This window comes from Hyperolius riggenbachi, chromosome 11 (assembly GCF_040937935.1).
Source record: "Hyperolius riggenbachi isolate aHypRig1 chromosome 11, aHypRig1.pri, whole genome shotgun sequence".
Taxonomy (NCBI): Eukaryota; Metazoa; Chordata; class Amphibia; order Anura; family Hyperoliidae; genus Hyperolius; species Hyperolius riggenbachi.
In genome coordinates this window covers 190,629,663-190,644,102 of record NC_090656.1, presented here as the reverse complement: position 1 = coordinate 190,644,102, position 14,440 = coordinate 190,629,663, and the positions used below count along the sequence as shown (strand labels likewise).

Sequence of the window (14,440 nt, the reverse complement as noted above, 5' to 3'; positions counted from 1 at the left end):
CGCTTGTGCAGTGATGAGAGTGTTCACATATGAGCGGTTCGATTCCGTTCACCAAAGCACTGCCTGTACCATTTTTGTGGCGATTTGCCTCAATGGAAGGTAATCGCAAAACGCTTGAAAAAGCTCTTTGTATAGCGATTTCCACAGCGCTTTTAAGAATAAACACAGTATTTATTCTTTTCCGGGTGAAAGAGTTCACTTCCTGACACGAGTAAAAAAAAACAAAATCGCTCTGCAAATGCGCTTAGAAAAGCGCTTTAAAAAAAAAAAACGCAATGCGCAGGTATGCACCGGGAGGCGCTAAAAATAATCGCATACAAAAAAAAAAAAAATCACAAAACGGTGTCAGCGACTGCGATTTTAGATATGAACAAGGCCTAAGCGTTGATTCTTCTCAATATTATGGAGTCTAAAGTTTTTTTCCTGTGAGTTGTTGGGATTGCTGCTACCTACTGGGCTGGAAATCACACCTGTTGTGACAAACTGTTGTAATAAACATATTAAAAAGCTTGGCTAAACACAGCAGAGGTGCCTGCATATACCCTTACTTCTATTTATGGGCACATTGGGTGCTCATAAAAAAAACGTAAGTCACTCTATTAAACCAATCTCAGCTTCAGTTCCTGGCAAAAAAAAAAAAAAAAAAAAAAAAAAAAAACTTTCCACTGCTGTACAATACTCCTTGTCCATCACCAAGATGGATGACCTGACTGACCTAAAGTGAGGTAAGGTAGGTGGTGGACCCAAAGATGACTTCAAGAACTCAAGTTGGGATTTCAATAACAGAGTGCCCTAGATGAACTGTATATGTACATCTTCCATAATAATCTGCATAAGGATTATAAAACACTGCAAACTAGCTGCAGAACACATCTTGAGACATCTTTACTTCAGAGCTTCTACATCCTCTGGAGATGCAGTACTGGCAGGGGTCTCTCGATCTGAAGCTGCTGCCTGTAATACAAAAACTCAAATAATTATCATAGCAATGTAAAAACAACTGTACTCAATGCCAAGCAGCAGCAGCTAAAGAATATAAAGTTCTGGAATGCATAACGGGAAATAAAATCACGAGAGACTAGCCTACTACTCCCCCTGTATAAAATTACTTGTGCGGCCACATCTAGTATGGGATACAGTTTCGGGCACCGAACTATAGGAAGAACACTGACATACTAGAACAGCTACAAAGACGGGCAACTAAATGAATCACATGGATGGAAGATCTCACTTACCAATAAAAGTTGGACCAACTTGGTTTATTTAGCTTCGAAAAATGGCTAAGGGGTGACCTCATTAACATGCATAAATACATCAGAAGGCAATACAACAGCTTGTTGGATCAGCTTTTGTTCCTATGCTTGTACAAAGAACAAGAGGATATGATCTGTGTATGGAGGAAAAAAAGGTTTTGCCATCTATTTAGGAAGGGGTTCTTTACAATAAGAGTGGTTAAAATGTGGATTATTTTACCACGGGAAGAAATTATGACAAATTCTATATCTGTATTTAAAGGATATTTGACATGAGAAATAAAAGTTAGCTTTACTTAGCTGGGGCTTCTTCCAGCCCCTAGAAGTCACGTGCGTCCCTTGCCACAGCTCCGGTCTTGTCCCGGTCCTGCTGGCAGCCTCTTCAGTATCGCCGACAACTGATGGATCGTAACCTCTTGCGCATACATGGGCCTGCGATGTGTGCTCTCACACAGTCATTGAGAGCATACTACACCTGCGCAGTACTCTTGATGATGTGGGCGCAAGACTGCACATGTGCCGAAGACGCCGACTCACTGGAGTCTATGATACTACAGAGGCTTAGCAAAGAAATGAACAGCGCTACTTAAAAACAGATGAGTGCTTACCTGCAAAAGAGTGCAAGCCCCACTTATGGGATAAAATACACACTGAGCCTACACATGACCTGTCTACCACTTGGAGGATGTTAGTTTCCTATAACAGCTTGCATGCAACTTGTTAAGTACTTGTCCCTCCCACTGTCGAAGAAGTCTTTCCTCCATGGGAGGGGACCTAACACTAACTAAATCCTACCTATGCATATGCATAGCCTGGGCGCGCTACCGAGTAAAATTGAAAATTGCGCAAAAAAGTGTGATGCGCTGATCCCACTTTTTTGCGCAATTTTCAATTTTACTTGGTAGCGCGCCCAGGCTATGCATATGCATAGGTAGGATTTAGTTAGTGTTAGGTCCCCTCCCATGGAGGAAAGACTTCTTCGACAGTTGGAGGGACAAGTACTTAACAAGTTGCATGCAAGCTGTTATAGGAAACTAACATCCTCCAAGTGGTAGACAGGTCATGTGTATGCTCAGTGTGTATTTTATCCCATAAGTGGGGCTTGCACTCTTTTGCAGGTAGGCACTCATCTGTTTTTAAGCAGCGCTGTTCATTTCTTTGCTATGTTTTAATTTATTTCTGGTCAGCTGCTCCCACTTAACAGTTTTGCCTTTGGTGTATATGCAGAGCCTCTGTTTGGGTTCAAGGTGCGTTTGTAGTTTCTGGGGGGGGGGGGGCTCAGCGCATCTCTGAGCAGAGGCCATTCAGAGGCGGCCTGGTGATGCGCTGATCCCACTTTTTTGCGCATACTACAGAGGCTGCCAGCGGGACACAGAAGACTCTGCGGTGAGGGATACACGTCACCCTCTAGGGGGTGGAAGAAGTCCCAGGTAAGTAAAGCTAACTTCTTTCTCGCCTCAGATATCCTTTAAAGGAGGCTTGGATGTTTTTCTTGTATTGAAAGTCATCCACAGCTATTATTACTAGGTGCTGCCACCTTGAGCCAGGAAGGAATTTTTTCCTCTTAAGGGTTAATCGGCCGAGGCCTTGTAAAGGTTTTTTGGCATTCCACTGGATCAAGTAGAAGGTGAGGGCAGAGGATGAAAAATGTACTTAACTTTTTTTTTTTCCTCTCCTAGTCAGACTTGATGGACACGTCTTTTTTCAACCAAATTAACATTGGGGTAGATTCACTAAAGTAATTAGCACAAGTAACCTCATGTTCCTCGTGCTATTGCACCAGCGCGAGTAACAGGAGATTACTGCACTTTGATTGGCCCAATAGGCTGCATGTCAAGTGACAAAGTGTAGGAATCTTGTCCTTTGAAGCCACTGCCCCCCCCCCCCCCCCCACCCCCGGAGGTCAGGGCAGGCTCAGTGGAGAGCCCATTAAGTTAATGGAGCACTCATTAACGTAACAAAGCATAGTTTAAGTTAGCAAAGCACGCTACGGCAGCATAGCGTGCGCTGGAGATTTTTACCTGGCGCTGCTGTCATTAAGCATTAATGAATCAACCCCATATAGAGTTAAAGGGGAACTACAGCAAAAAAAAACGTACAATTTAAAATATGTGCAAACATATACAAATAAGTACATTTTTTCCAGAATAAAATGAGCCAAACATTTCTCCTATGTTGCTGTCACTTACAGTAGGTAGTAGAAATCTGACAGAGGTGACAGGTTTTGGACTAGTCCATCTCTTTATAGGGGATTCTCAGGGATACATTTATTTTCAAAAGCACTTAGTAAATGGCAATTGCTCTGTCCAACTGCCAAAAAACTGTGTAGTGAGCAGGGAAGCTGGCCAGCATCATTGTTTAAATCCTTTTTCGGGAATATCTTTATAAAGAATAAAAGCCTTGCTGAGAATCCCCTAAGAAGAGATGGATTAGTCCAAAACCTGTCACTTCTGTAGATTTCTACTGCCTACTGTAAGTGACAGCATTATAGGAGAAACCAGGAGTTAGCTCACCTGGTAACGACCTTTTAAGTAACACTCCAGGACAGGTACACATTGAGACTTGGCTCCTCCCAGGAACAGGAAATATCCGTCAGCCTCTCTATAAATCAAAGATGGAGCAAGGGTCAGGCAGTATAATATAAAGGAACAGGAACAATATACTAAACATAACCCTATTATATTACATTTACATACACATAACATAACATGTATATCATGCAATATTTGAGATATATATGGGGGTGGGTACCCCCACCTGTCCTGGAGTGTTACTTAAAAGGTCGTTACCAGGTGAGCTAACTCCTGGTTTTTCCAGTAACACTCCAGGACAGGTACACATTGAGATGATAAGCAAGAAATCACTCACTAACCTCAGGGTGGGCTAACTGCCTTTAAGACAGTTCTTCCGAAATCTTGATCGGTTTCCGTTATTCGGTCCAACCGATAGTGCCTCATGAAGGTCCCCAGGTTCTTCCAGGTTGCCGCCTTGCAGATGTTCAACGGTGATGTACCTGCCCTGTAAGCCCACGTAGTTGCGGCTGCCCTGGTGGAATGGGCCTTCAAGTTTTCTGGAGGCTCCTTACCCATAATGCTGTAGGCTTGTATGATGCAATCCTTTATCCATTTAGCAATGGTCTTTGTAGATGCTTTCAATCCTTTGGAATTGCTTGCATAGTTGATGAATAACGCTTCCGACTTCCTGAAATCTTTAACTTTATCTAAGTAGGTCATAAGATTTTCTCTAACATCTAATTTATGTTGTCTACTTTCTTTTTCCGTTTTTGGATCTGTGCAGAAAGACGGTAATATTATCTCTTGAGTTCTGTGGAACATGTCTCCAACCTTAGGTAAGAATTCCGGACTTGTTCGGAGAACTACCCGATCGTTAAAGAAAGAACAGTATGGTTCTTTACATGATAAAGCGTGGAGTTCACTAATTCTTCTAGCTGACGTGATCGCCACTAGAAATACTGTTTTTAGAGTACACATCCTCAGAGAATCCTCATCAAACTCTTTAGATGTTAATGCCTGCAGGACTAAAGACAGATCCCATTTCGGAAATTGTTTGATCATAACTGGTCTATTTCTTTCTATCGATTTGACAAATCGGATTATTAGAGGATCTAATGCTAATTTTTTATCTAAGTAAACTGATAATGCCGATATCTGGACCTTAATTGTGCTTAAGGCCAGTCCTTTCTCTACTCCCTCTTGCAGAAATTCTAAAATTGTCGCCATTTCTGTTGAATGGAAGTTTGAGTTTTCTAACCATAAATTAAAAGTTTTCCAGTACTTCTGGTATATTAAACGAGTGTTTTCTTTCCTACTCTTCAAGAGAGTATTCACTACTCTTGCAGACAATCCCTTACTTTCAAGGACTGTCCTTTCAGAAACCACGCTGTAAGTCTCCATTTTTCTAAATTTGTTACAGCCTGGTCTTGTACCTGTATCATATTTTCTGATACCGGTATTTCCCACGGTTTGTTCACTAACAAGGAAAGAAGGAGTGGATACCAAGCCCTCTTGGGCCAGTTCGGGGCAATTAGTATCAAATGGCACTGTGATTTCATCAACTTTTGAAGTACCAGAGGAATCAAATTCAACGGCGGGAAAGCATAAAGTATGTTCTGATTCCAGTCTTGAGCCAGGGCATCTATTGCTAATGGTTTGTCCATCACATTGAGGGAATAAAACTGTTTGCACTTTCTGTTGAACTTGTTGGCAAACAAGTCCACCTGTGGTTCTCCCCATTTGCTTACTATTATCTGGAATAAGTTTGGGTTCAGAGACCATTCTGTATTTGTAATCTGTACCCTGCTTAATTGATCCGCCAGAACATTTAATTCCCCTTTCAAGTGAACTGCTGTCAAGGATAGTAACTCGTGTTCTGCTATATCCAGTATCTCCAGAGTTAAGAATAACAGTCTCTTGGATCTGGTGCCTCCTTGGCGATTCAGATATGAAACAACAGTTGCATTGTCCGACTGAATCTGAACGTGACATGCTCTTAGAAGGTGTATCGTGCTGATTATTGCCATTTTTACAGCCATCAGTTCTCTGAAGTTCGATGAATGCTGTGTCATAGATTGACTCCATACACCCTGAACCTGAAAGGTTTCCACGTGCGCCCCCCATCCTGACAGACTCGCGTCCGTCGTTAGGATCTTTTGTATCGGTAGTGACCATAGTCTGCCTTGTGTGAGATGTTGTACCATCTGCCACCATTCCAGACTGGTTTTGGTTTGAGAGTCTACTATCATTTCGCTGTCTAGTGATTTTTGATGTCTGTCCCATCTGTCCAGCATCTTCGACTGTAGTATTCTGGTATGCTTTAATGCCCACTGGATTGCTGGTGCAACCGAAGATAACAAGCCCAGGAGCTGCATGATCTGCCTGATCGTCACTGACTGGCATGCACAAAATTTCTCCACTTCGGATAGAATTTTTTGTATTTTCTCCTGTGGAAGAAATATTTTCTGCTGCACCGAGTCTACTATAAACCCCAGGAACAGGATTCTCTGTGTTGGGGTAAGCTGTGACTTTTCTTTGCTCACAATCCAGCCTGCATCTTGTAGTTGACAAAGTACAGTCTGTTTGTGTACCTCTAGTTCTTCTACCGTTCTTGCTAAGATTAGTAGGTCGTCTAAATACGGAATTACAATGATCCCTTTTTTGTGAATTGCTGCAATTAACTCTCCCATAACTTTGGTGAAGATTCTTGGGGCAGATGTTATGCCAAACGGGAGGCAGCGAAACTGAAAATGCTGAACTTCTCTTTCCATTTGCACTGCGAACCTTAGGAACTTTTGTGAGCTTAGTTCTATTGGTATGTGCCAATATGCGTCTTGCAGATCTATACTTGCCATAAAGCCATGTGGTATCAGCAGGTTTTTTACAGAATAAATTGACTCCATACGGAATTTCTCGTATCTTATGTATGGATTGATTGGTTTTAAATTTAAAATTATTCTGTATTTTCCGGACGGTTTTTGAACTAGGAATACTTTTGAGTAGAAGCCTTCCCCTCTTTGAATCACTGGTACTGCTGATACCACCTGCCTCTCTAGCATATCTGTGATGATATCTTTTAATGCTTCCTGATGTTGAGGCAATATTAATTTTTTGGTCACTACAAATTTTTTCGGAGGTTTTGTGTTGAAGGCGATGTGATAACCTCTCTTTATTAAGTCTATAATAAACGGGCTCTTTGTTATTTGTTTCCAATGTGGAAGGAAATAGCCCAACCTTCCTCCCACTTTTAGTCTGTCATTGTTTTTGTGTGGCTGGTGTTTTAAAACTTGGTCCCGGTCTTTTCTGGTCTTTATTGAAGGACCAAGCTCTCCTCTTATTTTGGTTTTCCGGTTTGTCTGACTGTCTATTCTGACGAAAAAACCTTTTCCCTGTTTTAAACTGTCTCTTTTTGGGAAATGACTTTTTCTTATTTGCGGTTCTTTCCAGAACTTCATCCAATTCTGGCCCGAAGAGAGTGTCTCCCACCACAGGTATGGAACAAACTCTATTTTTTGAAGCCATACTCCCATGCCATGTTTTGATCCATAGGTTTCTCCTTGCAACATTAGATATTCCAGCTGCTTTAGCAGTTAATCTTATTGATTCTGACGCTGCGTCAATTATATAGGCTACTGCTTTATGCATTACAGTCATCGAATTAATGAGTTGGTCTTTTGGCACACCTTTACCAATGCTATCTTCCAATTGCTGCATCCATAGTGCCAGCATTCTTGCCACGCAAGTTGTTGCGGCTGAAGGCCTGAAGTTGGCACAAATAGCAGGCCACAACCTTTTAAGTGCATATTCAATTCTTTTATCTGATTGATCTTTTAAGTGACCTAAGTCCTCGAAGGCCAATTCATCGTCTTTATTAACTTGTGAAAAAGCTGAATCTAATTTAGGGCTTTTATCCCACATTTTACTATCATCTTCTGCAAACGGAAACCGTCTTTTAAAACCTCTTGACATAAATAGTTTTTTGTCTGGATTTTTCCACTGATTTGATATTAAATTTTTTGTTGATTGATGTACTGGAAAAAACAGATCTTGCTGATTTTCCATACCCTCATATAATTTATCATGCATTGAAGATGGCTCGGTAACTGTTTTATTTAAATTTAAATCTTCGTATATTGCAGTCAATAACATTTCAGTCTCTGCTACTGGAAATTTGAACTTTGAAGGTTTATTTTCTGTCTCCTGCGCTTCAATTGAACTCGCAGAAACATCATCATTGTCACTCATTTCATCTTCATCTGATACAATAATTGCTTTATTAGTCTTGCTAGTAGCTTTTTTATGCGTAATGGGTTCTGATAAGCTAGGTTGCGTAGCCTGATCAGTTTGCCCCTCCGTAGGTGTATCTGGTTTGGAAGATAATGCAGATGCTTTAAATTCCTTCAAAGTGTCTTTTAAATCCTGTCTCAAAGCTTGTATATCTCTTTGAGAAGCGGATTCTTGTTTCATTACTTTATAGGTGCAATCCTTGCATAGTAATTTTGTTGATGCAGGATTGACTTTATTATTACACACAGGGCACCGTTTAGTGGTTTTTACAGGGTCAGGTACATTTGTAGAAGTGCCCTGAAACAACAAAAAAACATAACACTCGATTGACTTTTTAAACTGATATCAGGTCTAAAGATATTCACATTTATGATTTTGACTCATATAGAAAAAACACTGCCATATAATCATCATAAATATACTTATAGTAAATCATTTATCCTTTGCAGTCATATGTTACTATGGATAATATGCCTTTAAATAGGAGCTTGTAACAACATTTGCCATTATAAAGATCATCCCAGCCTGCGCAGTATCAACTGTGTGTTTAGAAAGAAAAGTTTAAACAATAATGTGCCCCAAACAACTTTTCCAAACTAGGCCACATGCAGCAAACATCAACCAACAATGCTGCGCACGGTTATCGGCTCCCACAGGAGTCACCACCGCTGCCCGGGTCTCAGCTGAGCAGTCTTACCCGTCCTGGCTCCTGCTCTGCTTCCGACATCTTCCACGAGGTGCAGAACGCTGTTTGCCGAGACTCCGGACGGCCGCCCCTCTTCACCCGGCGCAAGGGAAGTGACGTCACGCGACCCGGAAGTAGTTCCCGAGGTCGCGGCCGGAGGATTTTCCGTACTTCGCCTCCGCAATACGCGTCCTCCGGACGCTCACAACCCAGCCGTTGCCTCCGCGCGGTGAGTCTTCGGGGCAGCCCTTCCTGCAGCGAAACCTTCCCACAAATCAGGCCGACCAGCAGGGCTAAATCCACTGGGAGAAAGGACCATCAAGCAGCCACCCACAGGTACTCCACAGGGGAACGGACCTCCTTGTATCTTTGACAAGGCCCGCTCAGTGCCAACACCTTCCCTAGCCACCCAGGCTCTCCGGGACAGCGAGCACATAGAGAGACCTGGTTCCTGGACCAGGAAATATCCAATACTGCCTGACCCTTGCTCCATCTTTGATTTATAGAGAGGCTGACGGATATTTCCTGTTCCTGGGAGGAGCCAAGTCTCAATGTGTACCTGTCCTGGAGTGTTACTGGAAAAAAGTAATTTATGACTCATTTTACTCTGGAAAAAATGTACTTTTTATTTGTATATGTTTGCACATATTTTAAATTTTACAGTTTTTGGCTGTAGTGCCCCTTTAAAGTAGCACATACATGTTTACAAATGCTCTACTCACCAACAGGCCTGCACAACATGTGCAGAGACAGACCACCGCAACAACGAAAGCCAGGAAGATATATTCGAAGATGAGGATTCCAAATGCAAATTTATAAGCCAAATCATTACAGCGTCTCGGATTATCTTGGTAGACTCTAAACACCCAGACGCTACCTAACATAAAAAGGTATACGAAGGTTAGGAAAATGTTATTTATTTCTACAATAAATAAAAAAAAAACACATCACAATAGGGTATATTCACACTAATGTTTATTGTGCACTGAAAGGGTGCATCATCACTGGCAGGTGCAGTTTGCGTATTGCGAGTTACATTAATATCATAGCTTGCACTAAGCATACAATACACAGGTTCAAGGTATATTGTGCATTATTTGCGGCCTTGGTCAGCATCACACTAACCAGGTCAGCCAGTATGTTGTATGTATAACGCATGTTAGGAACGCTGTGTAATGCCTGCTAATGTTTATGTCAGCTGTCAGCGCACATTAGTGAATACACCCCAATGTAGTTCTAGTAATATAGTTTAAGCAATTAGGTTGAGGTATACCTGAAGGGAAGCCTGAATAATCCAAATGTTTCCCCTTCCCCCCCCCCACCGATCCAGTGCTGGGACCCCCCCTGAGCCTCGTTGACAAGGGCTGGTTGATGAATGCAAGTGCCCGCACACCCATCTGTGAATGAGCACTGCAGAACGTCTCGCACCTCTGCAGTAGCATGGACATGCTCTGACTTGGCTTTTTCCACTGAGTCTGAGCAGCTCTGTGCCACCGCACAGGCGTGAGGCGTCCTAAGCCTGCGCAGTGCAACAGCGCTCGTTTACAAACAGCATGGCTGTGAGCTTCCAGAGTGTCCCGACATCCGGCAGTGGTCTTGAGAAGGATGTGGGAAGCCTCTGCAGGATCCCTCTACCAAGAGAAGTATTTGGATTTCTCTCCCTTGAAAAGTTACAGGTTTCCTTTAAAGCAGGGGTCAAAAGACAATCAAAGCTGAAAATAATCCTGTTTTAAAGAAGACCCTATGGTTAATTACACTTACAGTATTTTTTGGAACCTTATCACACGGTTCTACATGGCTCTCCTCACTGTAAGAAATGTCTCCAATGATGTACAGGAGAACAGAAGAACAAGACCAATAGGTAAATAGAGCTCAATTGGCCGAGGCGGCGTGTATACAAGAGCCCCAGTTGTCAGGTAAAGATCCGGCATGCAAGATCTTTAGCAACGCCCAACTAACCAGAGGAGATTTGTTCTCCTGCTCACCCTGCCCGCTGGAAGCCAAACTGTCGTGCGCCGTCCCTTCTTCCAGAAGAGTGTGTTGATGTTGGACGAGAAGGCCTGGTTCACAGTTTCAGCTCTAAATAATTCCAAAGGTGTTCTGTTGGCTTGAGGTCAGGGCTCTGTGCAAGCCAGTCAACTTACCCCACTTCAAATTCGCTCATCCATGTCTTTACGGATGTTGCTTTGTGCACTGGCGTTCCGTCATGTTGCAACCAGTAATAGCCCATCCCTCCCCAGACTATTCTAAAAGTTGGTTGCATGAAATCGTAAAGCATTCAGAGTTGGAACCTAGGGGCCAAGCCCAACCCCTGAAAAACTAAGCCACACACAAATCCACCAAACTTGGCACAATGCAGGCAGAAAGGTACCATCCTGGCATTTGCAAAACCCAGACTCATCCACTGGATTACCAGACAGAAAAGTGTAATGTGTCACTTCAGAAGACATGCCTCCAGAGTCCAGCAGTGGCATGCTTTGCACCACTGCTTCCGTGTAAGGCTTAGATGCAGCTTCTCGGCCAAGGAAACCCATTCCATGGAGCAGTCTATGTTCTCTATTCTTGAACTCATTTGAAAGTCAATTTTCACATTTCTACACACCTATCTGGGCTCCACCAGATTTTGTAAAAATGTTCTTTCCATTCTATTTTGCAACCAGCGGTACATTTTAAAAGCTACATTTTCCTATTAACTGCTGCAGCAAGCTGCTTCAGGTCATATCATTACATTTTTAAAACAAGATTTGTAGCTGCAGGAGCCTTTTGTGACACAAAACTGTAACAATTAAATTATCTGGGATGTTGGAGAAAATCCACATGAACAGAGGGAGTACAAAAATGATTGGGTGATGTACAACTTGAAAAAAAAAATACAGAGACAACGGAACCAACAGTGCAATACATCACAGACTTCTTATACGAAATATACTCACAAAGGTGGGTTACATGAGGGGCAACCAACCAAATGGAGCAGGTGGAGGACATAAGTCCGTCTCCACTCAGGTACCTCAAAGGATGATTGGTTGTAAGGTGGTCGCACACTTGAAATAAGGAACAATTTCTACATGTGGCAAGGCCACTGTAGACTGTATCTCCCTCCCCTAAGGAGAAGTGGAGGTGAAACTAGCACAACAGGGTGAAGAGGCATAGAACGAAAAAAAGTCTTCAGGATACCTCCGGAGCTGCTCAATCCTACCTTGCCACCGGCCGGGGCAGATAGAATTGAGCGGCTCCGGGGGTATCCTGAAGACTTCCTGAAGGGTCTGTGAGTTATGCTAATTGTACCGTTACTAAACGGAATTGCCATTTCAGCAGATTTATGCACTGTGAAAGTAACATTTAGACTATACAATACGCATTAAGCAACATTTAGGCTTCATGGGAATATCTATCTTGCATGGTGAAGATTGCATTTTGATAATTACTGATAATTGATATTACTGCAACGTCTTTATCTTTTGAGGAAACTGCCAATCTCTCACAGCTAGATTTGAATTGAGACTTATGCTACGTACACACATGCGAGAACGACGAACGAACTTTTAATTGATGAAAGAACGACCTAAGTAAAGTTAGTTTTAAAAGGTGTGTAACGATCTGATCGTTAGAACGAACGTTACATCACGTAAAGCAACTATTGCGCCTGCGCATAAAAATGAGAAGTTTCACGGAGAAATTGTGAAATGCGCATGTCAAGCCTAGTACGAACGACCGTTTCCAACGATGTACTACTTTTGCAAACGATCGTCGTTGGTTAAAATCCGCTGAGACAGAACTTTCTTTTGTAGCGATTTGGCTCATTCGTCGTTTGCCTTAATAGTCGGTGGTTCGTTTTTTGTAACGATCAACGTTGGTAAAGATCGGGGAACGATCGTTACAAACTACTATAGTCGCATGTGTGTACGTACCTTTAGGCTGTCAAGGATCAGCATCACAGCGGCTGCATTAGGAAGACACTGGGGGACTGCCAGTCTTTCACAGTCGATATGGTTTACAATACATTTTGTGCACATTCACTAAAGACTGCTCAATGGATATATTTTTTACAATTATGTTTTATTTATAATTTTTTACGTATTTTTAAACATTTTTTTTTTTTTTTTTTTTACATTTTTCTACCTACTGCAGTGGGTGTGGTGTGGTTTGTGGGAGAGAGTATGAGTTTTATGCATTCTTAAGGCTATTTTATGCAGAATTATTTGGTGTAATTTGTTAGGATTATTAATAAACAGTTATATTGAAACATTCTATACGGGCTGTCTAGAAATTTATATTGTGTATTTTACCTCTCAAGATGTCAAAATCAGAAAAAGGAGTTTCGTGGGTACATGCCCACTTCATCAGGTTAGTAACAGTACCACAGTTTATAAAGACTCGAAGTGAGGCGCTCTGAGGCTTTATAAACTACAGCACGGTTATTGGCCTAATTAAGTGGGTGTGTACCCATGAAGTGCAAACAAAATTTACCTTTTTTTCCAACTGATTGTGTCATCTCGCGAGTTAACCACCTTGCCGGTTTTCCCGACCTGAGCTCGGGGTAGAAAAAAGCAGCTGCTATCGGTGATCCCGAGCTCAGGTCGAGGTAGGCATTGCAGAGCTTTACCTGCAGTTGTGGAGTCCCGCGCACGATCTCGCTGCGCAGCGGGACTCCAGCCTCTCTCCGCGGCAGTGTGGGGTATTTTCCTGGCCTCCGGGATCCCCCATGTCCCCGCTATTCTTCCGGGGACCCGGCAGCCAGTTGGAGCAGCGCAGCCGTGGTGGTGGCAGCAGAGCGGTGGTGGCAGCGTGACGTCATCGGGGGCGGGGCTAACATTGAAAACAAACTTCTCTATATTAGAGAAATATAGAGAAGTTCGTTTATATGTATATTAGCGCCATCTTGTGGGCAAAGAGAAAACTGCAGCCCAGGAAGGTAATTTTTTTTTAATTTTGCTGCAGATTTCCCTGCCAGAATGATTTTTTTCAGGTTTTAGGGTCTGAAAGAGTGAAAAAAAAATTGCACCGCTTTTAGACGCTAAAATCTGGAAAGAATCAGACCGCCAAGGAGGTTAAGCCACCTCCATCTTTTTTATTTTATTTGCTTTATACTTAGTTTTATCCCATTCTGGGTGCCTCTTCACCCTGTACTGAGAGGATGTTCATTCAAACTTCATGAAGATAAGATTTTGACCCACATTTGAAGCAGGGACAGTAGGACTGCAAGGCGACACTGCGATACACTACACTACCATGTATTTGCACTATGGTATTTTTCCTTCCTGTACAGCAAAAAAAAAAAAAAAAAAATACAGTAAAAGGTTACCTGCGATAAACCAGCAAAAAGAGAAGAGGCCAAGCACCCCCTCTATAGCATAGGCCACCTTCTCAGCGATCAGCTTCAGTGGGATTAAGACAAAGGCCACCAGATGGAACACACCAGCCACTATCAAGTAGATTGGGATTTTTGGCTCTACTGGGCAGTTGTCAACATGCATAGAACCTACAAATAGAATGGAAAAATGTAATTTGAGTCAAAAGTACGGTAAACCAAAATGAGTAATTAAATACAAATTTATATAGTTCATTACCTATGATGATCATGGCGATACTGAGTGCTGTCCACAGCAATACAGTAAAGAACTGTGACCCTGAAAGAGAAAATAAACAAATAATACGCCTAGCACTAAATGTATGCCAAGGTAACACTCACTCAAGACATCCAA

At 42.3% G+C, this 14,440-nt stretch overlaps 2 protein-coding genes across 4 annotated transcripts in view; both read right to left on the bottom strand.

Moving 5' to 3' along the window:
* Nucleotides 1-646: 646 nt before the first annotated feature.
* LOC137537653 (transmembrane protein 272-like) overlaps nucleotides 647-14,440 on the bottom strand; it is a 78,043-nt gene continuing 64,249 nt past the window's right edge. For all 3 annotated transcript variants that reach the window (XM_068259562.1, XM_068259563.1, XM_068259564.1), the window contains exons 3-6: nucleotides 14,306-14,365; nucleotides 14,041-14,217; nucleotides 9,461-9,615; nucleotides 647-954 (exon numbers count right to left, since the gene is read on the bottom strand). In XM_068259562.1, coding sequence (XP_068115663.1) covers nucleotides 886-954; nucleotides 9,461-9,615; nucleotides 14,041-14,217; nucleotides 14,306-14,365 — 461 coding nt within the window. In that variant the 3' untranslated portion in view covers nucleotides 647-885. The remainder of the gene's footprint in view (nucleotides 955-9,460; nucleotides 9,616-14,040; nucleotides 14,218-14,305; nucleotides 14,366-14,440) is intronic.
* LOC137539260 (uncharacterized) lies at nucleotides 3,794-6,169 on the bottom strand. The gene is made up of 2 exons (XM_068261815.1): nucleotides 4,126-6,169; nucleotides 3,794-3,854 (listed from the first exon to the last, which is right to left on the bottom strand). Exon 1 carries the CDS (start codon nucleotides 6,167-6,169, stop codon nucleotides 4,127-4,129), a length of 2,043 nt encoding a protein of 680 aa, XP_068117916.1. The 3' UTR covers nucleotides 3,794-3,854; nucleotide 4,126.

Bases quoted from the DNA above. Each gene is read 5' to 3' on its own strand.
- LOC137539260 (XM_068261815.1), bottom strand. From the start codon at position 6,169: ATGCCAGTCAGTGACGATCAGGCAGATCATGCAGCTCCTGGGCTTGTT.